The sequence below is a fragment of the Lepidochelys kempii genome, chromosome 2, assembly GCF_965140265.1.
Source record: "Lepidochelys kempii isolate rLepKem1 chromosome 2, rLepKem1.hap2, whole genome shotgun sequence".
Taxonomy (NCBI): Eukaryota; Metazoa; Chordata; order Testudines; family Cheloniidae; genus Lepidochelys; species Lepidochelys kempii.
In genome coordinates this window covers 256705122-256731627 of record NC_133257.1, presented here as the reverse complement: position 1 = coordinate 256731627, position 26506 = coordinate 256705122, and the positions used below count along the sequence as shown (strand labels likewise).

Below are 26506 nucleotides of genomic sequence, written 5' to 3'. Positions count from 1 at the left end.
CAATCTAATGAATTCATCTTGAAAAAGTCAGAACAGGAAAAACAATAGCTATTTCAAAGACTACTTTCCTCAAATAAATTGAGTCAATAAATATGCTCTTTGTCATACAGGATCCAGTTAAGGGTTTGTTTGCTAACAAAAAATGCTGTCATCACAGAACTTAATAGAAGCAGACTATCAGGACGTATCCGGTATAAGTAAACAAATAATATTTGAAAGCAGAGAAAAATAATAGGTAGCTAAACAAAACAGGTGTCCAGCATAAGCAGGCCAAAGCAATAGTGTACCACACCTCAAAACCTGAGTTGATTTTGTTTGTCACTGAGTTAGATTTTAATTTAGTAAGTATGGTCTTGCTGCTGTGGGTTAAAAAGCCTCTTCATTTCTCATGTAATATGTGTTTTATTGATACATATTAGAGAATGAAGATTACTCTTGCTGGCAAAACATTTCTCAGCCCACCCTCGTGTAGGGGACCAGCTCAAGGCCTCTGTGCTGTTTAAGTCCCACAAAAGACTTCAAAATAAGGCTTCAATGGGACTTAAACAGTGCATAGATATTGTGCAGGCTCTTGACATAGGGATGAATTCACCCCAGATTTTTTAGTAATAATGTATTTTTACATTAATTTTAACAGCTATCAGTGTGTCCTTTAGGGAAGATCTGTAAGTCCATTATTCCTCTGGTATGGTTTTGCATTTGCATTTTATTCCTGTAAGTTAATATAGATGCAAGAATTACCAGTTCCAGTCACCTATTTTCCATTCTGGCAGGAGTTGGGAATTTTGATGAGGAAGCATACTCAGGCCAAGATATATAATCTTGGGTGCCAAAAGTTAGACTTTTAAATCAATCTGTATTTAGATAACTAAATAGTAGTGGGCTGATTTTGAGAGGTGCTGAATTGGAAGTGTTGATTGCTCAGCATGTGTGAAAATCAGACCACTTTTATTAAGGTGTCCAAATATGCATTTAGGTGACTAACTTTATGCCTAACTGAACATTTGTTCCTCCACTTTTCTAGGGTAGGTTTCAGAGTAACAGCCGTGTTAGTCTGTATTCGCAAAAAGAAAAGGAGTACTTGTGGCACCTTAGAGACTAACCAATTTATTTGAGCATGAGCTTTCGTGAGCTACAGCTCACTTCATCTGTAGCTCACGAAAGCTCATGCTCAAATAAATTGGTTAGTCTCTAAGGTGCCACAAGTACTCCTTTTCTTTTTTCTAGGGTAGTGGGATGTAAAGCAGGAGAAAACTTGTAGCTGTTCAGGGCACTGATATGAATGTGGAAGATGCCTCTTCCTGAACCTGCAAGAAAATAAGTGATGTAAGAAAATATTACAGACACTTACGGTGGAGATTTTCAAATGTCCTTAAGTGACTCAAGATTCTTTAAATCCCAATGACTTTCAATGAGACTTAAGTGCTAAGTACATAAAGCACTTTTGAAAGTGGGATTTAGGTGCTTTTCAAAAGTCTACCCTCAATCTATAAAAGCTATTCAGATTTGATCACTCAGACAACTCCTCATTTGAATTATTTTTTCAATTAGTTTTATTTTCCCTAGTGTTTTATTGGACACATACAATTGGGCAAAAGGTTACCTGATTGTTGCTAACTCATGCATTGTTCTGTTTGCTGGCTTGCCAATTCTCTAGTCACTTACCTTGATCCCTTTTGTTTTAGCTGTTTCCCCTACTTGGAGTAACGACCAGTACAGAAGAAGCAGGATGAAAAGATGGCCGACTTCTTGTTACCACCAGGTTCTAATAGCTTCCACCGGTTCACACCTGAATCCTTGGCTGCTATTGAGAAGCGAATTGCAGAGAAACTTGCAAGGAATGCCAAGCAGGAATACAGAGATCAGCCAGATGATGAAGAAAAGCCTCAGCCACAGTTTGACTTACAAGCTTGCAAAAAGTTGCCTGATATCTATGGGACTCTTCCTCCAGAGCTCATTGGGGAACCACTGGAGGATCTTGACCCTTACTACAGTGACCACAAGGTTAGAGCCTTCAGAAGCATGTGTTGTTTTACATTTGCTTTCTAAGATGGGAGATATTTTATGCGGGGACTCTGGTTTTGTCTTTCCTTGCTCAGTAAAAATGGTTTCTTCTGGTTTAAGGATTGGAGAGCTAATGAGGGCAGAACTTCCTCCGGAGCACTAAACAGAGGGGCATAGTGGAATAAAAGCTTAGCTCAAGTAACATTGCATATGAATATACAGTGTTATGTGAGAAGAGAACATTAAATGAGTTAAATGAAATTGTGGGTTCCATCTACTGTACTTTCCTCTCTTTGCATGAATTTCATGCAAGGACCAAGGTCCTGTGCATTATTAAGCCTAACTTAAGCCCTTCTTGTTAAGGGTTTATGTGGTTCCTTGGGCCTTTTGCTGGCCTTCTGCACAGGAGGGACTATCACCTACATAGCGTAAGAGGTATATATGCAAACCATTCTTGAAAAGTGAAATTCATTTTTCTGCAGAGGGACAGCAAAAGCCCAGGCACCATTTCAGCCTCATTTAAAGTGTCAAAATAGGACTTATGGTGGGATTTAACTGGTGCAGTGTGCTGGCCCTCTGCACCAGGGTGGATTTCATTCTGGAGTGAATATCACCTGGTGAGAATCGTGTGGGCTGGACCAGAGCCACTACAGTACAAGCAGCTCCCTCAAAAGGCTGTTGACTGCATGACTGCGTAACTTGCTTTCCTGTACTTCAAACATGTTATAACATGGATGAGAAAATAACACCCACAAACGAGCATTCTGAGAACTTTCAATTTTTTGATGTATTCCTCTAGACTGTATGTTTAAATCTGTACATGAAATTACTATATGTTTCCTTGATGTAATCACTGGCATTTTTGTTCCTACGTTGTAAAAACTTAAATAGAAAAAGTAACAAAAGTTAAATAGACACAGAAGTAGATTATTTACTTGAGATGCCTGGAATCAGTCTATAATAATCTGTGGCTATTTAAATACAGCGTGCCCAGGCAGAAGCAACAGGACATTGCTGTAGTATTTTAGTCTTGAAAGCCAGATTCTTGATGGGTAAGTTCCAAAATTGCTTAAAGCTCACATTTGAACTGCCCTGATCTTGCTGCCTCCACATGCAGGTCAGTCTCTCTGTGCGCAGTTAGGGCATTTATTGGCTGCCTAGCTGTTTTCAGTCCCCTGCTCTGCTGGCAGCATGAAGGAAGAGCAGCGTAAGAGGTTCCGCACTAATTTTCTGCCATCTGAGGATCCCTTTTGCTTGGGGTGACCTTGGGGTGAACCTTTTAGTCCCATCCTCATTGGCTATGGGGTCAGACAGTGCTGGCAGTGGGGTGCTCATTCTATGTGAGAATTTGGCCAGGAATGAAACAAGGAATTAGTGGAGGGTATTATGCATGAACAGGCTCCTGTATGCAGATGACATACCAATTAGTGCATCCTCAAATGGAAGATCTAGAAGAAATGTTTTTAATAAAGTAAATACTAATGGAAACTGTGTGATCATGGGAGACTTTAACTTCCCAGATATAGACTGGAGGATGAGTGCTAGTAATAATAATAGGGCTCAGATTTTCCTAGATGCGATAGCTGATGGATTCCTTCAACAAGTAGTTGCTGAACCGACTAGAGGGGATGCCATTTTAGATCTGGTCTTGGCGAGTAATGAGGATCTCATAGAGGAAATGGTTGTAGGGGATAATCTTGGCTCAAGTGATCATGAGCTAATTCAGTTCAAACTGAATGGAAGGATTAACAAAAATAAATCTGCAACTAGGGTTTTTGATTTCAAAAGGGCTGACTTTCAAAAATTAAGGAAATTAGTTAGGGAAGTGGATTGGACTGAAGAATTTATGGGTTTAAAGGTAGAGGAGGCCTGGGATTATTTTAAATTAAAGCTGCAGAAGCTATCGGAAGCCTGCATCCCAAGAAAGGGGAAAAAATTCATAGGCAGGAGTTGTAGACCAAGCTGGATGAGCAAGCATCTTAGAGAGGTAATTAAGAAAAAGCAGAAAGCATATAGGGAGTGGAAGAAGGGAGGGATCAGTAAGGAAAGCTACCTTATTGAGGTCAGAATATGTAGGGATAAAGTGAGACAGGCTAAAAGTCAAGTAGAGTTGGACCTTGCAAAGGGAATTAAAACCAATAGTAAAAGGTTCTATAGTCATATAAATAGGAAAAAAACAAAGAAAGAAGAAGTGGGACCGCTAAAAACTGAGGATGGAGTGGAGGTCAAGGATAATCTAGGCATGGCCCAATATCTAAACAAATACTTTGCCTCAGTCTTTAATAAGACTAAAGAGGATCTTAGGGATAATGGTAGCATGATAAATGGGAATGAGGATATGGAGGTAGACATCACCATATCTGAGGTAGAAGCGAAACTCAAACAGCTTAATGGGGCTAAATCGGGGGGCCCAGATAATCTTCATCCAAGAATATTAAAAGAATTGGCACAAGAAATTGCAAGCCCATTAGCAAGAATTTTTAATGAATCTGTAAATTCAGGGGTTGTACCGTATGATTGGAGAATTGCTAACATAGTTCCTATTTTTAAGAAAGGGAAAAAAAGTGATCCAAGTAATTATAGGCCTGTTAGTTTGACATCTGTAGTATGCAAGGTCTTGGAAAAAATTTTGAAGGAGAAGGTAGTTAAGGACATTGAAGTCAATGGTAAATGGGACAAAATACAACATGGTTTTACAAAAGGTAGATCGTGCCAAACCAACCTGATTTCCTTCTTTGAGAGAGTAACAGATTTTTTAGATAAAGGAAACGCAGTGGATCTAATTTATTTAGATTTTAGTAAGGCGTTTGATACTGTGCCACATGGGGAATTATTAGTTAAATTGGATAAGATGGGCATCAATAGGAAAATTGAAAGGTGGATAGGGAATTGGTTAAAGGGGAGACTACAACGGGTCCTACTGAAAGGTGAACTGTCAAGTTGGAGGGAGGTTACCAGTGGAGTTCCTCAAGGATCAGTTTTGGGACCAATCTTATTTAATCTTTTTATTACTGACCTGGGCACAAAAAGTGGGAGTGTGCTAATAAAGTTTGCAGATGATACAAAGCTGGGAGGTATTGCTAATTTAGAGAAGGACAGGGATACCCTACAGGAGGATCTGGATGACCTTGTAAACTGGAGTAATAGGAATAGGATGAAATTTAATAGTGAGAAGTGTAAGGTCATGCATTTAGGGATTAATAACAAGAATTTTAGTTATAAGCTAGGGACGCATCAACTAGAAGTAACGGAGGAGGAAAAGGACCTTGGAGTATTGGTTGATCATAGGTTGACTATGAGCTGCCAATGTGATATGGCTGTGAAAAAAGCTAATGTCGTCTTGGGATGCATCAGGAGAGGTATTTCCAGTAGGGATAAGGAGGTTTTAGTACCGTTATATAAGGCACTGGTGAGACCTCACCTGGAATACTGTGTGCAGTTCTGGTCTCCCATGTTTAAGAAGGATGAATTCAAACTGGAACAGGTACAGAGAAGGGCTACTAGGATGATCCGAGGAATGGAAAACTTGTCTTATGAAAGGAGACTCAGGGAGCTTGGCTTGTTTAGCCTAACTAAAAGAAGGTTGAGGGGAGATATGATTGCTCTCTATAAATATATCAGAGGGATAAATACCAGAGAGGGAGAGGAATTATTTAAACTCAATACCAATGTGGACACAAGAACAAATGGATATAAACTGGCCACTAGGAAATTTAGATTAGAAATTAGACGAAGGTTTCTAACCATCAGAGGAGTGAAGTTTTGGAATAGCCTTCCGAGGGAAGTAGTGGGGGCAAAAGATCTATCTTGCTTTAAGATTAAACTCGATAAGTTTATGGAGGAGATGGTATGATGGGATAACATGGTTTTGGTAATTAAATATTCATGGTAAATAGGCCCAATGGCCTGTGATGGGTTTTTAGATGGGGTAAGATCCAAGTTACCCGGGAAAGAATTTTCTGTAGTATCTGGCTGATGAATCTTGCCCATATGCTCAGGGTTTAGCTGATCGCCATATTTGGGGTCGGGAAGGAATTTTCCTCCAGGGCAGATTGGAAGGCCCTGGAGGTTTTTCGCCTTCCTCTGTAGCATGGGGCACGGGTCACTTGCTGGAGGATTCTCTGCTCCTTGAGGACTTCAAACTACAATTTGAGGACTTCAATAGCACAGATATAGGTGTGAGGTCTTTTTTAGGAGTGGTGGGTGAAATTCTGTGGCCTGCATTGTGCAGGAGGTCAGACTAGATGATCATAATGGTCCCTTCTGACCTAAATATCTATGAATCTATGAAAATATTAAACCAGTGGTATGACTAGCTAAAATGGCATCTGATGAAAATGAGCATGACTAAGATTGAGGTCATGTGGGCAGTGGAGATGCCACAGGGAAACTAGATATAGAGATTAATGGAGTCAGACTAAACCAGCTTGACCAGTTCAAGTACTTCTGTGCATGGGAAGATGGCAAGTTTGGTCAGATATAGTTCAGATTGGAGAGCACTGGAAGAGTTTGAATGTGATACAATTGAGATTGGGGAGTGCTGGAAGAGCATAGAATAACATCACAGGGGTTGTGAATGACAAGCATATGCCACTGAGACTAAAATCCCAACTGTACAGAACAGTGGTGCACCCCACAATGCTGTATAGTGCAGAAGCATGGGTGACAAAAGAGATAGTAACTTTGATGCTTAGAGGTGTTTGAGATGAGATGTCTTTGCCCATTAGAGGAGTTTCACAAAGACAGAATTCGAAATGCAAGTATTAGGATGGAAATCAAAGTTGTGATGTGGCTGACAAAATCCAAGAAATGCAACTCTATGGATTTGGACACATGCGGAGGATGAATGAAGACCTGGTGAAAATAGCATGGGAAGAGAGGGTGATAGGAAAGAAACTCAGAGGAAAGGTGAGGAAGCAATGGATGGGCTGTATCAAAGAAGATGGAAAGCAGGAAGTCCTTAGTGCTAATGATGACTTGACCCCAGCTGATGAGATAAGAGGAAGAAGATAATTATTATGCAAGAGCATATCCATCCTAGTTCAGACAGATCAATTTGTCTTTGTCATAACCATACAGCTAAGGGTAGCCTAGAATTCCTCCTTACCTTAAGGGGTTAAGAAGATCAAATTGGGACCTGACCCAAAGGGCCAATGGGGAGAGAAGATACTTTCAAATCTTGGGGGCGGGGGGGAGAGGGGAAGGCTTTATTGGTGTGTTCTCTGGGGAAAGCAGAGAAGCATCAGGTCAAAAAACTCCTTCTCCTATAAACCATCCTGTACAAGTCTCTGATATTACAAAAAGAGTAAGTAAATAAGGCAAGGCGCATTAGATTACCTTTTGTTTTCAACTTGTGAATTTTCCCTTTGCTAGAGGGAGGTTTATCCAAGTTTTTTGTAACTTTAAGGTTTTGCCTAGATGGGAATCCTCTGTGTTTTGAATCTGATTACCCTGTAAAGTATTTTCCATCCTGATTTTACAGAGATGATTCTTTTACCTTTTCTTTAATTAAAATTCTTCTTTTAAGAACCTGACTGATTTTTCATTGTTCTTAAGATCCAAGGGTTTGGGTGTGTGTTCACCTGTACCAATTGGTGAGGATATTATTCTCAAGCCTTCCTCAGGAAAGGGGGTGTAGGGCTTGGGGGAATATTTTGGGGGAATAGGACTCCAAGTGGTCCTTTCCCTGGTTCTTTGTCTAAATCACTTGGCGGTGGCAGCATACTGTTCAAGGACAAGGCGGAATTTGTGCCTTGGGAAAGTTTTTAACCTAAGCTGGTAAAAATAAGCTTGGGGGCCTTTCATGCGGGACCCCACATCTGTACCCCAGAGTTCAGAGTGGGGAAGGAACCATGACAGTCTTCATTAAGACGACACCCTGAACTATCCTGGAGCTTGTGAGTTTGTTGGGTTGATGTGGCTCTCGAGAGCAGGCCATGCTATAGGATGGGATCCTCATGGCCTGGTCCTGCAAGGTGCTGAGCATCCTAACTCGCCATAACAAGGTCATCAGTTACCACACACTTCAGAATAAATGCAGTGTCTCAAACACCACCGTGGGTGACACAGGGTTTCAGAGGAATCTGCATAGGACAGGAAGGAATTTTCAGCTCAGAGGGAGGTGAAGAGGGAAGTTTGGGGCATTTTTCCTGAGGTGGGCAAAGACTCTGCATTTGGAAAGGTCTTTTGGGGAACTGTTCATTGCGTGAATGGAAATTCGCAACTGGAAGGATCTGGGAAGGGAATTAAGGGCACTGAGATGGGAGGGAATCTGCAGTTGGGAACTGAGTGAGAGGGCCCTGATGTATAAATGCAAACACTAAATGTTCTCATTTAATTTTCCATTTTGTTTTTCAGACATTTATAGTACTGAACAAAGGGAAGACAATCTTTCGATTTAGTGCCACTCCTGCCTTGTATATACTTAGTCCTTTCCATCCAGTCAGAAGAGCAGCAATTAAAATTTTGGTACATTCATATCCTTTCAGGTGACTTCCCACCTTCTGATGTTATCTGATACAAGCGGATGTGGGTATGAAATTATTTGGTTTTATCAAGCTGTTTGACAGCTGCATATTTGATTTCATTTACTACAGACATAACTAGAAATGTGTTAGATTTTTCCTAAATAAGATGCGTAAAATGGCTTTTATGGGAAATACAGAGCTAAACCCTACTTGTCTTACTCATGCAAACAGCCCCATTGACTTAGATGAGACTGCTTGTGTGAATGAAGTTGAGCAAGGTTTGGCCCAGAGTTAGTAAGAGAGGGCACCTTTGGGAGTCAGTGCAGGAGATTTGCTGTGATACATCAGGGGAAGCTAACCAGGATAAATTCCATCTGTCCCCTTCCCCAGTCAGAAGCAAACTTCACACATGTGATAATTCTCTGCTGAGATGCATGCATAGCTCCTTCAGCACTGTTCCATCCTCATGGGCTGTCCTTGTGGTTGAGTGAATACAAAACTGTGTGGGGCTAACACTACTGCTGGCACTAGACATCCCACAGTAGGTGACGAGAAGGCAGGATCATTGTCTCCTCCCCAAATCTATATTGGCCAGCAAATCGTGGAAAGAAAGGCACAATGCACTTTCAGAAGGAAAGCTGGGTGCTGTTGCTGGGGATGGTGTGATTGCACCCTTACATGTCCCAATGCAGAGTAATCCTTAAAAGGTACGAGCCTGCACTCAGACCCAAAAACGTCTTTAGGTCCTTCCCCATAACCTCCTACTCATTTCACTGATGACAGGATACGGAATTTAGAACCTCACCCACACAGTGATTCAGAATTCGTAGAATGCAACTTAAATGAGGTGAGCTGCTGTAGCCCTGAGGAAGGAGACAAGCATACATCTGAATTCTTGCAAGTTAAATAATCTAAACAAAGAAAATTGTTCTGCAGTGTTAATGCTGAACAATTTACCAAGGGTCATGTTGGATTCTCCATCACTGACAATTTTTAAATTAAGATTGGATGTTTTTTTTAAAATATCTGCTCTGGGAATTATTTGGGGCAAGTTCTATGGCTTGTGTTATACAGGAAGTCAGACTAGATTATCACAATGTTCCCTTCTGGTCTTGGAATCTATGAAAATGATTATTTAAAAAATTAAACACTTACACTCAATAGTCCAAGACCTGGCTTGTTAAAAATGTACATCACGGGCCAGATCTTCAGATGGTGTAAATTAGTGTAGCTCAGTTAAAGTCAAGGGTCTATTCCCATCTGAGGCCCTGGCCCAATATCTGTCTATGTAACTGAACAAATACACTATTATGTCTTATCAAAAAACAACAATGTAATGCTTGAGTATTCATTTATGACAATAGTTACAAAAATATTTTATCTGACACTTTAAAAGTTAAAGATCTGGATAGTATAATATTTTAAAAGTATGGGCCCAGATCCTTTTCTCATTTAAGTCCATCAGAGTTTTTTCCATAAACATCATTAGCGATAGCACTTGGATCCAAAGTTTGAAGCTTTCTGAGACACAAATGGGATGTTTAATCTCTGAGTGAAATTCGCCCTTGTGCAGAGAGCCAGCACAAAGTCTCAGAGTAGTAGCCGTGTTAGTCTGTATTTGAAAAAAGAAAAGGAGTACTTGTGGCACCTTAGAGACGAACAAATTTATTTGAGCATAAGCTTTCGTGAGCTACAGCTCACTTCATCGGATGCATTCAGCGGAAAATACAGTGGGGAGATTTATATACTGAGAGAACATGAAACAATGGGTGTTACCATACACACTGTAACCAGAGTGATCACTTAAGGTGAGCTATTACCCGCAGGAGAGCCGGTGTGGGGTGGTGGAACCTTTTGTAGTGATAATCAAGATGGGCCATTTCCAGCAGTTGACAAGAACATCTGAGGAACAGTGGGAGGTGGGGGTGGGGGATAAACATGGGGAAATAGTTTTACTTTGTGTAATGACCCATCCACTCCCAGGCTCTATTCAAGCCTAAGTTAATTGTATCCAGTTTGCAAATTAATTCCAATTCAGCAGTCTCTCATTGGAGTCTGTTTCTGAAGTTTTTTTGTTGAAGTATTGCCACTTTTAGGTCTGTAATCGAGTGACCAGAGAGATTGAAGTGTTCTCCAACTGGTTTTTGAATGTTATAATTCTTGACGTCTGATTTGTGTCCATTTATTCTTTTATGTAGAGACTGTCCAGTTTGACCAATGTACATGGCAGAGGGGCATTGCTGGCACATGGTGGCATATATCACATTGGTAGATGTGCAGGTGAACGAGCCTCTGATGGTGTGGCTGATGTGATTAGGCCCTGGGATGGTGTCCCCGGTGAATAGATATGTGGACAGAGTTGGCAATGGGCTTTGTTGCAAGGATAGGTTCCTGGGTTAGTGGTTCTGTTGTGTGGTGTGTGGTTGCTGGTGAGTATTTGCTTCAGGTTTGGGGGCTGTCTGTAAGCAAGGACTGGCCTGTCTCCCAAGATCTGTGAGATGATGCATCGTCCTTCAGGATAGGTTGTAGATCCTTGAAGATGTGTTGGAGAGGTTTCATTTGGGGGCTGAAGGTGATGGCTAGTGGCGTTCTGTTATTTTCTTTGTTGGGCCTGTCCTGTAGTAGGTGATTTCTGGGTACTCTTCTGGCTCTGTCAATCTGTTTCTTCACTTCAGCAGGTGGGTATTGTAGTTGTAAGAATGTTTGATAGAGATCTTGTAGGTGTTTGTCTCTGTCTGAGGGATTGGAGCAAATGCGGTTGTGTCATAGAGCTTGGCTGTAGACAATGGATCGTGTGGTGTGGTCTGGATGAAAACTGGAGGCATGTAGGTAGGAATAGCGGTCAGTAGGTTTCCGGTATAGGGTGGTGTTTCTGTAACCATCACTTATTAGCACCGTAGTTTCCAGGAAGTGGATCTCTTGTGTGGACTGGTCCAGGCTGAGGTTGATGGTGGGATGGAAATTGTTGAAATCATGGTGGAATTCCTCAAGGGCTTCTTTTCCATGGGTCCAGATGATGAAGGTGTCATCAGTGTAGCTCAAGTAGAGTAGGGGCATTAGAGGACGAGAGCTGAGGAAGTGTTGTTCTAAGTCAGCCATAAAAATGTTGGCATACTGTGGGGCTATGCAGATACCCATAGCAGTGCCGCTGATTTGAAGGTATACATTGTCTCCAAATGTGAAATAGTTATGGGTGAGGACAAAGTTCAGCCACCAGGTTTGCCGTGACATTATCGGGGATACTGTTCCTGATGGCTTTAGTCCATCTTTGTGTGGAATGTTAGTGTAGAGGGCTTCTACATCCATAGTGGCCAGGATGGTGTTTTCAAGATCACCGATGGATTGTAGTTTCCTCAGGAAGTCAGTGGTGTCTCGAAGGTAGCTGGGAGTGCTGGTAGCGTAGGGCCTGAGGAGGGAGTCTACATAGCCAGACAATCCTGCTGTCAGGGTGCCAATGCCTGAGATGATGGGGCGTCCAGGATTTCCAGGTTTATGGATCTTGGTTAGCAGATAGAATACCCCAGGTCGGAGTTCCAGGGGTGTGTCAGTGTGGATTTGTTTTTGTGTTTTTTCAGGGAGTTTTTTGAGCAAATGCTGTAGTTTCTTTTGGTAACTCTCAGTGGGATCAGAGGGTAATGGCTTGTAGAAAGTGGTGTTGGAGAGCTGCCTAGCAGCCTCTTGTTCATATTCCGACCTATTCATGATGACAACAGCACCTCCTTTGTCAGCCTTTTTGATTATGATGTCGAAGTTGTTTCTGAGGCTGTGGATGGCATTGTGTTCTGCACGGCTGAGGTTATGGGGCAAGTGATGCTGCTTTTCCACAATTTCAGCCCGTGCACGTCGGCGGAAGCATTCTGTGTAGAAGTCCAGTCTGTTGTTTCGACCTTCAGGAGGAGTCCACCCAGAATCCTTCTTTTTGTAGTCTTGGTAGGAAGCTCTCTGTGGGTTAGTATGTTGTTCAGAGGTGTGTTGGAAATATTCCTTGAGTCGGAGGTGTCGAAAATATTCTTTGAAAATAGGATTCTAGGTCACCACAGAACTGTATCATGTTCGTGGGGGTGGAGGGGCAGAAGGAGAGGCCCCGAGATAGGACAGATTCTTCTGCTGGGCTAAGAGTATAGTTGGATAGATTAACAATATTGCTGGGTGGGTTAAGGGAACCACTGTTGTGGCCCCTTGTGGCATGTAGAAGTTTAGATAGTTTAGTGTCCTTTTTCTTTTGTAGAGAAGCAAAGTGTGTGTTGTAAATGGCTTGTCTAGTTTTTGTAAAGTACAGCCACGAGGAAGTTTGTGTGGAAGGTTGGTTTTTTAAGAGAGTATCCAGTTTTGAGAGCTCATTCTTAATCTTTCCCTGTTTACTGTAGAGGATGTTGATCAGGTGGTTCCTCAGTTTCTTCGAGAGCGTGTGGCGCAAGCTGTCAGCATCGTCTGTGTGGTATGTAGATTGTAATGGATTTTTTACCTTCAGTCCTTTTGGTATGATGTCCATCTGTTTGCATTTGGAAAGGAAGATGATGTCTGTCTGTATCTGCTCGAGTTTTTTCATGAAGTTGATAGATTTCCACTCCATACGGCTAAATTCAGTGCCTTGCATAATGACAGGTTTCAGAGTAGCAGCCATGTTAGTCTTTATTCGCAAAAAGAAAAGGAGTACTTGTGGCACCTTAGAGACAAACAAATTTATTTGAGCATAAGCTTTCGTGAACTACAGCTCACTTCTTCGGATGCATTCAGTGGAAAATACAGATCTTGGGAAACAGGCCAGTCCTTGCTTACAGACAGCCCCCAAACCTGAAGCAAATACTCACCAGCAACCACACACCACACAACAGAACCACTAACCCAGGAACCTATCCTTGCAACAAAGCCCGTTGCCAACTCTGTCCACATATCTATTCACCGGGGACACCATCCCAGGGCCTAATCACATCAGCCACACCATCAGAGGCTCGTTCACCTGCACATCTACCAATGTGATATATGCCATCATGTGCCAGCAATGCCCCTCTGCCATGTACATTGGTCAAACTGGACAGTCTCTACATAAAAGAATAAATGGACACAAATCAGACGTCAAGAATTATAACATTCAAAAACCAGTTGGAGAACACTTCAATCTCTCTGGTCACTCGATTACAGACCTAAAAGTGGCAATACTTCAACAAAAAAACTTCAGAAACAGACTCCAATGAGAGACTGCTAAATTGGAATTAATTTGCAAACTGGATACAATTAACTTAGGCTTGAATAGAGCCTGGGAGTGGATGGGTCATTACACAAAGTAAAACTATTTCCCCATGTTTATCCCCCCACCCCACCCCACACTGTTCCTCAGACGTTCTTGTCAACTGCTGGAAATGGCCCACCTTGATTATCACTACAAAAGGTTTTTTTTACCCCCCTCTCGCCTGCTGGTAATCGCTCACCTTAAGTGATCACTCTGGTTACAGTGTGTATGGTAACACCCATTGTTTCATGTTCTCTCAGTATATAAATCTCCCCACTGTATTTTCCGCTGAATGCATCCGATGAAGTGAGCTGAAGCTCACGAAAGCATATGCTCAAATAAATTTGTTAGTCTCTAAGGTGCCACAAGTACTCCTTTTCTTTTAGCACAAAGTCTGTGCACCACATCGGTCTCACTTAAGCCCTCAGGCAGTGTATAGGCCTTGTGCTGGCATGGTTAGCCCAGGTGAAATTCACCCAGACAAACATAATTCATTTCAGTCAATTTGAAAGTAAATGGGACTGGATGACATGCACACCTCACTCTCCACCTGAACTGGATCCTCTACTCGATTCCACCATAACTTCATTTGTATTCCAAATAACACAACTCCCACTCTTCAGTCATTTCTGATCATGTTTCCTGTGTCTTATGAAGAAGAGACCTTGAAGGAGACATGGTTCTTTCTTTTGTCCAAATGGCTCTGATTGTGCCATATGGTGGATCAGGAGAGTCATGTGACTGTGTGTACATCATGGGAAACATAGTTCAGCCTGGGAGTTTGGCCCATAAGAGACACTGGGGACATGAGCCACTCAAACAACAACTCCCATGAGGCACACCTATGTGGTAAAAGATTACTCTATTTTGTTTATATGAACATCTATTATCAGTACCACTGCCTTCTTTTTGCTTTATCAGCTTCTCCCAAGGTCACACAAAGGTTCCAGTATTGATAGCCACACTGAGAACTCAGAGAATCTACACATAGCTAAAATGACTAGGTGATATTTTAGTATGAGCCCATTACGTAGGAGCAGTGACCATAGCGACAAAAGAGTAATAATAGACATTAAGGGGATATCACAGAATTATTGATTTATTATCAAATTCAGCAAATTCTCTTTAAATGGATACATCATCCAGTGGAAGAAATAGTTCATGCTCTTAAGTCTATGTTGCTCTCAGAGAAAATATCTGTGAAGGTTCAGATGACAATAGTTCAACTTAAAAATGAACAGATAATACCATCCAAGACATTTCCAAGGTTACTAAGAACCTTGGGGTTGTGCAGAGACATTTCATTATGACTCAAGATTCACCTAAGAACAGTTCAACACTTGCTGCTGGAAGCTGGGGCACAGCTCTGTTCACTGTTACATTAGTGCAACTTCGCTGAAGTCAGTCAAGATCAATGGAATTGCACTGGTCTGAGAGAAGAATTTGGTAACTACAATCTGTTAACAGAAAGAATAAATGCACAACTCTCAGTTATAGGTCTGGGGGCCCATTCTGCACTCACACACAACCATGCAACCCCAAGTGAAACCAATAGAGATTGTGTATGTATTGCAGAGGGCAGAAATATGTCCCCGGTCAGAAGCTGCCTGAAGTGGTGGTGACTCAAATGATGATAATGCAGGTAGAGCCAGTCTCAGTACCTTCAAGAGTCAAAGCAGTGAGAGCTTGGGGTGTGCACTTCAGAGACATGTTAGAACAAGAAATATGGTCAGATCAGGAGCATAATTTTTTGGGAGTGAAATGCTATAAAGCTAACAACATTTTAGTTCCAGAAACACTTCAGTTACACCTTACTAACAGCTGTCTCAAATAGCAACAAGCAGAAGGAGGGAAGGAAGAGATCGAGTCTCACTAGGATGGTAGTAGAGTTCCTACATTAGGCAGCACATCGTTTTCAGTCGATAAACACTATTTACATCAAGAGAACTCTAAATACAAAGGGCAACTGGATAAACAGGAAGTCAATATTCCAAGCTGAATGGAGCCTCAACTGGCAAGTACTCAAGCAGATAATATCACAGACATGAACTCAGGAATTGGATCTATTGCCTTGCATGAAAATATTAAGCTGTCTTTTTTCCTGAAGAGTGTTAGCAAATGGGTGCACTGTCACAAAAGTGTCTGAAGCAACTTGTTTAGTAGATACCATCTCTCCATTTCCAATTATTGAACATATAGTGCAAGTGGAAGAGAATGGCACAGGAGGCAGAAGAAAGAATACTCTTCCAAACAGGATGAGGAGCCCAAGGTTCTTGGATGAAACAGATTTATCTACAGCTCCTCCTCTGGGATTTCCATAGAGAGAGGACCTAATTTTTCAGGGACCTATACAGCCTTGCTAGTCCAATTTATCTTTGACAATCTGGCTATTTTGAAAGATGTTCTACTAGGAAAAGAATGCATAGGATTTGATAACACTTTGTTAATTGAAGTAATTTGCATTATTACTGTGTTTTAGGCATGTTTTTTTTAATCTTCTCATCCATTTAATGCGTTCAGATTCAAATCCATTATTTGATGCGGCCATATTCTTGAGAACATCAGGCTTATGTACATTCTCAAAAGGCAGGAATATATTTCAAATGCCATTTGGAAGAAGAGGTTGTCTTTGGGGTGAGGTGGGCCTACTCCAGGGGCCTTTCTTCCCATATCAAGATTAGTCTGCAAGGAGATGGATATGTCTTCTTCTCTTCCTCCTTCTATAAGAGTGGTGTTTGTGAGGAAGGACCCGCTTCCACTTCCAATCTCGTGGCACTGAGGCTAGATCATACCTTGAAGGGAGACAAGTCTGGCCACACTCCTAAATGGGGGACACCAAAGTCACCTCTAATGTGTGTTGGAGAGATAAAGGGCCATTTATGCTTTTATATGATATATCAGTTCCCATCTCCTATCATGATAGAAGATATTGTGGCAGTGCATTTTGTCCCATTAGGACAGGCAGGAGAGGCGCACATAAATGGAACACCTGATCACTTTTCTTGCTGGTACCAGCTTTCTCCCAGATTGTACCAACCTCCTGTCACTACTCTTGTTGGAAGTCAGTAATGTTAGAGATTATTGCCCTCTGGAGTAGACTGTTTCCACTGTCACAAGCTCAAGACTGAATCTTGTTAGTCCTCATCCATGGGCAGCTGTATTTTTATGAGGAAATTCTGCATTAAGGCAGGGGGACAGGAAAAATGTCTCTGGCAGATATATAAGGCCATTTGAATCTGTTCAGCAATTTGGAATGTTGTAATAGGTCCCAAGAGAAGATGGATTCGTGGGAAGAGGATAGTTCAAAGGGGCACAATAAATTCAGTTCTCTAAAAACACCATGCACCTGTATTCTTATTTTGGGGTTCTAGCTTACTAGTATGATACCAGTGGAACTCTCATGGATCATAGGACTTTGACCCTGGAGGGAAGTGGTAATGGGTTAGAACACAAGCTACATCCCCTAGCGTCCATAGTGCACCATCCCTCGGTGGGTATAAATTCCAGTATTGCAGATAACTTCGTGATTGCTGTAGCTTCTGGTTACTCTAGCTCCTCAGATCTACTGTATCCTTTTCAATACTTACCCCTTCCTTTCAGTTCAGTGAGTTGCTTGAAATTGTTAGGCCCTTGCCATGGCATGTGTGTTGATGGTTCTGGCACTTGGTCTAGGGAATCTCATCACTTCGGCACTCAGCTGCAATGGCCTTGGTTCCCATTCTTGGTGATTGGTGCCTTCCTTTGATAGTTTCTCCAGGTGATTTCAAATCGATATATTCAGAGAGAGAGATTGGTTTGAGTTTTGGGTTCTGCCCATGACAGTAAAAGGGTGGGGAAGGTGAGAAGTGAAGTTTGAGTTCAGATCCAAAGCTCAAGGACTGAGAAGATTGGCCTGGCGTTTTTGTTTGGGGCAATCAGTAGTTCTAACTTGCCAAAGAATAGTGGGGACTAGTGCAAAATGGCAGTCCAACAAAATTTGGATTAATAATAAAAAAAAGTTCTTAGACACTCTAATTTGTATGCCTAAAGCTTAGGTATCTGTTCTTCATCCATGTTTAAGGCACTTAAATAAAAACAGCCTAGTCTTCAAAGATGCTGAGCACTTGACTTCAGTGCAAGTTGATCATGCTTAGCGCTTTTGAAGATTAGGCTGCTTTCCTTAAGGAGCCAAAATATGGATATAGATGCCTAACTTTATGCATCCAAGTTTGAAAAAGTTGGTGTAAATTCCATAAGGTGGTGAACTGTTTTAGCTCATCCCATCAGAGTCTCTAATCCCTGTGATGTGCACACCAGTAGGCTATCAAGTACCTTAAACAGATCTCTCTACTATATTGTGCATGTCTCTTTCTAGATATTTCTGTTGGTGTTTCTTGGGAGAGACCAGGAGAGACAGGTGAAATATGAGTCAACCAGACAATTTTTCAAACTTGGAGATCTTTCCGAGTATTACACCCTGGGATCTTTCACTGGGGACAAGCACTTCTCAACACTTTTTGTGATTCTGAAAGTGTAAAAACATCTTCTGGAATGAGTAAATTCTAGGAGTCAGAGTAAATAGCAATTGTCGGGCTAGCAGATGGATACTTAACAACAGATGGTGTCACTGATCTGAATAGGCCTGATCTTTTCTAATTCTCAAAACTAAGCAGGTTTGGGCCTGGTTAGTAACTGATGGTTAACTGCATGGGAGGATACCTTGTGTTCTAGGGTTGTTGCTTCTTTATATTAGCAATGTCTCTCTCTAAAACATTCTTTGTTTATTAAAGGATATGGAGGAAATTGGGCAGAACTATATTTAGAGCTGGAATGTGGATTGAGAATTCTTGACTATTTAACACTGAAATCATAGAAATGTAGGGTTGGAAGGGACCTTGAGAGGTCATCAAATCTAGCCCCTTACACTGAGGCAGACCCAGTAAATCTACACCATTCCTACCAGCTGTCTGTCTAACCTGTTCTTAAAAACTTCCAATGACGGGAACGCCTTTGGAAGCCTGTTCCACTTAACTACCATTATAGCTGGAAAGTTTTCCCTAATATCTAAACTAAATCTCACTTGCCGCAAATTGAGCCCATTACTACTTGTTGTACCTTTAGTGGACATGGAGAAGTACTGATCTCTGTCCTCTTTATAGCAGCCCTTAACATATTTGAAAACTTATCAGGTGCCCCCTGGGTGGTCTTTTCTCAAGACCAAACATGCCCAGATTTTTAATCTTTCCTCATAGGTCAGGTTTTCTAAACCTTTTTTTTTTTTTTTTTGCTTTTCTCTGGACTCCCTCCAGTTTGTCCACATCTTTCCTAAAGTGTGACACCCAGAAATGGACACAGTACTCCAGCTGAGACCTCATCAGTGCTGAGTAGAACAGGACAGTTACCTCCCATGTCTTACGTATAATAATTCTGTTAACGCACCCCAGTTTTGCAGCTTTTTCACAACAGCATCATATTGATGGTTCTTATTCAATCTGTGATCTACTAAAACCCCAGATTGTTTTCAGCAGTGCTACCACCTAGGTCCTAACCAATTTTGACATTGTGCATTTGATTTTTCCTTCCTACTTGCAAAGCACTACACTTACCTTCGCTAAATTTCCTCTTTTTGATTTCAGACCAATTCTCCAATTTGTCAGTGTTTGTTCTGAATTTTAATCCTGTCCTCCAAACTGCTTGCAACCCCTCCCAGGTTGTTGTCATCTGCAAATTTTCAGTGTTAGTATTGTGAATAATTTATGAAGACATGGTCATCTTAACTGTTTTCCTGGGGAATGTATCTTTACTTCAAGCACCAGCCAACAATAAGTCTGACTAAGGGGCTGGTTCTGCATGAACATATACTTGGCTTCTGTTTTATGTACCTTCACACAAGCTAATTTTAAGGGACTTGAGTGGAAGCCAGCAAACTTCTGTTGAATTTGGCCTTTTGATATCAAGAGTTGTGTCCTACTGTCTGTTTTAGTGAGTGTTTGTCTGTGATATGCCTTTGACCCAGTGGAAGCAGGATCAGCCCGTAAGACCAGGTTTTCAAGAGAGTTCAGCACCCAGCAGCTCCGATTTGGGCACCTGAATGGAGTGGCCAGATTTTCAGATGTGCTGAGCATGCAGCTCAAACCTCAGTGGAAGCTGCTGAATGCTGAGTACTTTTGAAATTCTTGCCACTTCAGTCTGGAACTGAAGTGGAAGTAGAGCTCTTTTGAAAACCTGGTCTCAGTTGCGAGGGCTGAACACACTTGAAACTCTGGCCTTATTACAGTGCCTAGGTCACGTACAGATTGATCTTCAAGTTAAAATAAAAACTGGTATAAAATCAAATATTTTAACAATATTTTATATATGAATATTTATTTTTTTAATGAATAGGACAAAAATCTCACTGTCAATAAAGTGAAATGCCACCTAAGCACCTCCCTTGTCCATGTGGAATTTCTCAGTTTGTAGGTTGTACTGGCCTTCAAGCTGCTTTGTGCTGCTAAAGTGGGGCCCTGAATGTGATGACCCCCCCCCTCAAGGGGTTAAATTATTTTCATTGGTCCCAAGAGCATTGCACTATGTAACATTTTAAAGCAGAAGCTAATCCAAGACCCTTATGAACAGCCCTGCTTTTGCCTTTCCCTACAAACCCTCCTCCTCCTACACAATTCAGTTATTACTTGCTTGTTTGTGTAACTACCTATGCACAAAAATCTCCAATATTCCGTGAGAGGTTTCTTTCAATCTTGTCTTTGATAATGTCCATCGTAACTCCTTTCCCTTGTGTAGCATTGGAAAAAGGAAATTCTTAATGGATGTTCTCACATACGTCAGCTTTGGTTATCATAGATTAAAGAAGTAACTTTAAAGGAAAAAGTTAATGTTGAAATAGCCTGTGTCCAGTAAATCTGAGGAGATGTTATGGTGGTTGTTGTATGGGCCATCTAAGAAAGACTCCTATGTAAGTTTGGGGGAAAACAGTGATTTGCCAGGGTGAACTGTGAGGAAAGCCAGAAAAACTCAGCTGCGGACCAAGACATGGACAAGTGTTATCTGTTTTGGTTGTAGAGAAGTGGGCCATATATTAAGGTATTGTCCTCAGAGGAAATGTGCTTACTGCAGGAAGAGATGCAGGGACCTGAGTAAGCAATGGAAGAAAGGAGTGTAGAATGATATGAATGCACATGACGGTCTGAATACCCACGAGGCAGGTGAACCAGGGGTGGTGCTGATGACAAAGAAGGAACAGCCATTCAAGAGAGCTGCACGGAAAAGGCAAGAGAGATTAGGGTGGAAAAATTACAGAGGCTGATATAAGCCATATAGAGGTGGGCATAAACACAGAGATTACTGTGAATATGGATGCCATGGTTAGGGAAGTGCCTGATACAGATGATCAGTTACCCCTTGACAGCCAGAGGATATGCTAGTGACTATGGCTACCCACGGGGACCAGGATTTGAAAGCGACGAGTCTGCAAGGGAAACCAGGTGACCTGAGACAAACTCTACAGGCAGCCGTTAGAGAGCAGAAGTCGTTGGTGGAGGCTTTTCTAGAGACAGGGAGAAAAAAAACAAGGCCTGTGAGAAGGGCTGTAATGCAACAATGAATAGAGAGGATGTTAGAAACCTGCTTCTCCTGACTGAGAAATATAGAGGGGACCTGGATGCTGCAGAAGAGGCCAGACAGCAAGCTGTGGAAGAAAAGGAGCAATTGCTCATGGAAACTGACCACCTGAAGGGAGAGCTGGAAAGAATATGGGGTGGTCTCGGGCATAGGTGGTAACCCTTGCCATGGGACAGAGCAAGGTTTTAGAAGGAGATAGGGGATGTATGTCACACGCTGGCTGGCTCTATATGCAAGCTAGGCTCAGCCTTGCCTGTGACCTAGCAACCCACAGATAATTAGTAATCACACCTGAGCGTGGTAGGGTGAGTTAATTTAAATAATTGACCCCAGCAGCAGAGAATCAGGAAGGACTGGGAACACCAACTGGGAGAGGGACCAGAGAGCGGGCAGGCTGCTGTGGAAGGCTCTGAGAAAGGGTCTGTAAAGAGACCCACAGGGATTAGTTTAGGCTCCTGTGGGATAGGGCCTACCAACAGCAGGGAAATTCCTAAGGGAAGATGCCAGAGTCCCTGGGAAAGGGAGGTAGTGAGGGAATCAAGTGGAAAGGAAGCAAGATAAGAGAAGCTCTGCAGGGGTCGGGATAAGGAGCCAAGAAGTAGAGGACTTCAGTAGGGCCTGTGAGGGGCAGAAGAAGTGTTAGGGTATTTGGGGCTTTTGGGGCTTTTCCCTTCTGCATTTGAGTCAGGTGGTTTTCTGCTCCACACTGATGGGGTGCCAGCAACATGATCAATAACAGCGCGGAGAGAGAGGCTCCCTGTTCCAAATTCTGGGGCCCAGCCACACCCTGACCTGGAGCATCAAGAAGCAGCACTTACAGGGAAAGTCCAGTTTTGTCCATCTAGCCCTGGGATGGTATAGGTACCGTCATTCTTTGGGGGTAATGCAGGCACAGTCTGGTTACATGTAGGAGCTGTGAGGGGATGGAGCATGCTAAGTCACTCTGTGGGGACTGTGCATGCGCAGTCTGGTCAGCACCTGGGGCAGTGAGAGGATTGAGCAGACTCACAGGGGACAGAATCTGTGGAGAGTTTAGCTGCTAATATCCAAGTCTGTACTGAGCATGTGTGAAGTGTGATTTTTTTTTCAAAGGTTTATAACTTGGTCAAATTTGGACAGATTTTCACTGGGATGGAAAAAGGCACATGCTTGACTGAAAGACACCTACAATGAAACGCTACAGCTCAAATGGTTAAAATTTGGCACAGCTGTAAGCAACTGCGAACAGGCTTTTACAATGGCAACCTTAATAATAGGCTATCAGCCCCATCTTTTCATACATCATAATGTTTAAGGCCAGAAGGGACCATTAAATCATCTAGTCTGACCTCCTGTATCTCCCAGGCAATCACATTTCCCCCAGTTACCCTATATTGAATCCAGTACCTTGTGTTTGACTAAAGCATATTTTCTAGAAGCGCATCCAATCTTCATTTTGAAGACATTACGAGATGAATCCATTACATCTCTTGGTAGTTTGTTCCAACGCTTTATCATCCTCACTGTTAAAAATTTCTGCCTAACTTCTACTTTGAATTGGTCTGGCTTCAGCATCGGTTCTTGTTATGCCTTTTTCTGATTGATTAAAGAGCACTTTTCCGTAACAGACCTTCACCGGTATCCCTTCTGGGCTTTCCAAGTTAGCTCATTGATGCAGGTGCATTCAAGATCCTACTCTTATGAGCTATCAGTAACTCTAAAACAGGGAATGGTGTCTTTAATATATAGTAGCAACCCCTCACCCTCAATTTTTACCCATTGTATCCTTCTTTAACAGGTTATAACCAGTGATTTTGACATTCCAATAATCTCAGCTGGTTTACATAATGCCAATTATATAGCTCCTCTTGCTTTTTACTCAGACTCCTAGTAGTAGTACATAAACAACTAAAAAATGTCTTCTTTTCATGTTCATCATCACATTGGTTCAATTTGTTTGCGACATACTGAGTTTTAGTTTGTACCAGAGTTGCTGCCTTAGCACCTTCCCCTGTGGTGTTAATTTAATGCCCTCTTGACTGCTCCAGGTAGTCTCAAACCAACTAGATTAGCCCTCCTCCCCCTACCTCTAATAAAGGCATCCCTAGAATGTTGCTTGATTCAGTTTCTTACTCAATATGACTACATGGGTATATAACGCTACATGGATATACGAGATACTTTGGGGATGAAACAGGGTGATTGCAAATCTTTCCTTGTTTAGGCTTAAACTGAAGATTTTGCTTGTTTGAAAAAGCCTTAAAATCGCTTGCTCTCCATTTTTTTTCATAGAATTTTCACTGTAGTTGAAAAATAATCCACAATTTTCTAGGTGAAGGTCAGTCTTTTTGTACCTGAAAATATTTAATAACCTAATCAAGTTACTTGATAAAGAGATACAACCATTACACTCCAATCTAAGCCTGATTTAAGAAAATGAGGCTGGCTCCCAGATACCCTCTTTCAGTTGCTCATCAAGAGTCATAGGCCCCTGCAGTGGAAAACGTGTTTGGGTGAGTATTCCCTTTGAGTTCAATTACTGGTTTCTAAGTTTGCACACGGGAATACATGGAGCGGTTACTACCTATTTGATCTTGCTGTTGCGTATGCAGTAGTTCAGAAAACATTCCATTCTGTATTCAACAGAGATTGTTTTTCCACAAAAGGATGATTTTCATGTGGCTTAGATACAAACATTTCAGACATACCCTCAGAACTCATGTGAGATTGCTATTCTAATATAAAATGATCACAGAACTATGATGAGGGGGAAGTGAAAATGTGTTTATCTTTTCAAAATTAACAAAGAAAATTCTCATTCAGATTATCTTTTCTCTCTCTTACATGTATCCCAGGATATCAACAAAATGCCAGGTCATTTTCCTATGCCTTCTGTGCTTCCCACTTACAGATAATATCAGTAAAATGTGAACCTTTATTAACAAATGAGAATCCCATTACACTTGGTAATTTTCACAGCACGCAGCTTTTATTTTAAAGAAAGTGATTCAGGAAACCCAATTTTCAAACTTGGGAATTCAATTTAGGATGTCCAGTTCCATATTTGGGGTCTCAAATTGGCATCTAGGTGAGTAGAATGCATATTGGAGAGTCTGAATGTTGCTCTTAATTTCCCAAATAGAATATTTGGTGCCCTAACTGAGGCAACAGTGTTTGTAAATTGGGCCTGTACATGTGCAAAATTACAGTACTGCAATGCAGCTACTAGCCTTTAATACCCTTCCACACCCAGGGCATCACTCAAAGCCCATTGGAGTGAATGAAAAGATGTGATCTAGAGCTTGCCCCATTGCCAAGCATGTTCAGATGACCCAATACTAAAAGAGCAGGAAGGCAGCTTTGAGGGAGGGTATCAAGAGCCTGAAGATGAATACATGATTTTCAGGCAGTTTTCCTACCCAATCTCTCACTGTATATTATTGTCTACTGATAGTTTCTTCTTTGTTTCAAGGTACAGCATAAAGTACTGAGACAGAATTATCAGATGAGTGGTTTCCCTTTTATAGTCTAAAATGCATAAATGCTCCTGTCATACTGAGGTTCACACCTAAGCACACTGTCACAAAATCCAAACCTGCACATGATTATATGTTTTGGGTGTTGTATTCACTGAATGATGCACAGTTGCTGCATCCATTTTACTGTACAAAATATGCATAAAAGGTGTAGGTAATGACAAAAGCAGGGTAGACCCCACAGATTTTACTGTGATTAGGGTCCAGGTATTCCTTCATGTATAATTGCACACAACTTCTATGTGTTGAAGTTTACGCATGCTACAAAATATGAATGAGTCATCAGATCAAATATGCGGTGCTTGAAAAAATTAGGGTCTTTTTATGAGGTCTCTTTACACAGTCACATTTTTCCTTAACGCATATATTTACATTGTTCAGTATGTTTATTATGTGCACTATTTTAACCAACTGTGTGTTCATGGCACAATCGGAGGTTCAATCATGGAATAAATATGTTGAGTAAGTATCTCTGCAGAGCTGTATATGCCTTACCTTTAGCTCTTCTATGCTTTCTTTCATTGTAGTCTTCTCATTTTGTTTGCTGTTATCTAATTTTTTCCATTAATATTGATTTCTGTGCAATATTTGTCCTGACAAAATGTTTTGCCAGGTATTTCTCGCCTCTGAAAACTCCCTTAGAAAGTAAGTTAACAATTTTCAGTCTACCAAACTCATACTTTTTTGCTAAATGCACCTGCTATGCTACATCTGAATGGAATCATGTTATGATTGGAGCTCCATTTAAAATTGGCCTGCCTTCCTGAGTTTCCATGTAAGGGATTCAGAAGCTGGATACAGTAGACTATATTACTGGACTTCTAATTGAATGATTTCAGAAAATACTTACAGAACACACTTGGGTCAAACCTAAAGGCGTAATCCAAAGCCTATTAACATCAATGCAATCTTCTATTGATGTCAGTGGGCTTTGGCCCAGGGCCATAATAAAAAGAGCTATGGTACATACAAATAATTTCTAGATATATTTTTCTGAGAAACCACCAAACCTTTGGAATTCTCTGTGGGGTGGTCTGAATTTCTCAGATGGTCAGAGCTCTCATTAAACCCTCAGAGCTTTAACTGACAGTTTCCTGTTTGTTTGTTTTTTAAAAAGCTAGCTTTAAAGTTAAGTCTGGTAAGTTTGCATTTCTGTAAGTTGTCTCAAAATGTTCCTTATGGAAATAGATACCAGATGCACAAGCTAATCAACATATAGTACATTAAACAATTACTTTGGCTCATTGAACCAATCAGAACAGACTTTTTATTTTTGTCTGACATATGATAAACACAGCCATCTGCTGTTCTCTAGCCTGGTGGCTGGTCTAGTCAGGGCCTTAGGGAGAGACAGCAAAGTGCCCTTCTCTTCTTTAGGCTTCCCAAGATCATGCAAGGCACATCTTCTAGAAAAAGAATTGCTTCCAGAAATTACTAACTTTAAGCCAGCTCTGAACCTAACAGCTGATTTGATCATCATAACATCCTAATATCAGGATGCATCATGTAATTCAGTATGAGTATATTACCTTACAGCTATGTCTGTGGCTTTCTTCCACGCCTCTTTCCCCATGTTGTCTTTTTCCTATTGGAAATTGTTACAAAGTACAGTACCCATCATGTATTTGACTGAAATACGGACATCACATGGATGCATGAGTCAGGCTACAGGTCTGTACTTCGGAATTTGA

General features: G+C 41.4%; 1 protein-coding gene across 3 annotated transcripts in view; it reads left to right on the top strand.

Annotated features, from left to right (window-relative positions):
- The first annotated feature begins 1737 nt into the window (after window positions 1–1737).
- Window positions 1738–26506, top strand: part of LOC140907820 (sodium channel protein type 5 subunit alpha-like) — a 267714-nt gene continuing 242945 nt past the window's right edge. For all 3 annotated transcript variants that reach the window (XM_073334664.1, XM_073334662.1, XM_073334665.1), the window contains exons 1-3: window positions 1738–2004; window positions 8362–8480; window positions 25188–25277. In XM_073334664.1, coding sequence (XP_073190765.1) covers window positions 1738–2004; window positions 8362–8480; window positions 25188–25277 — 476 coding nt within the window. The remainder of the gene's footprint in view (window positions 2005–8361; window positions 8481–25187; window positions 25278–26506) is intronic.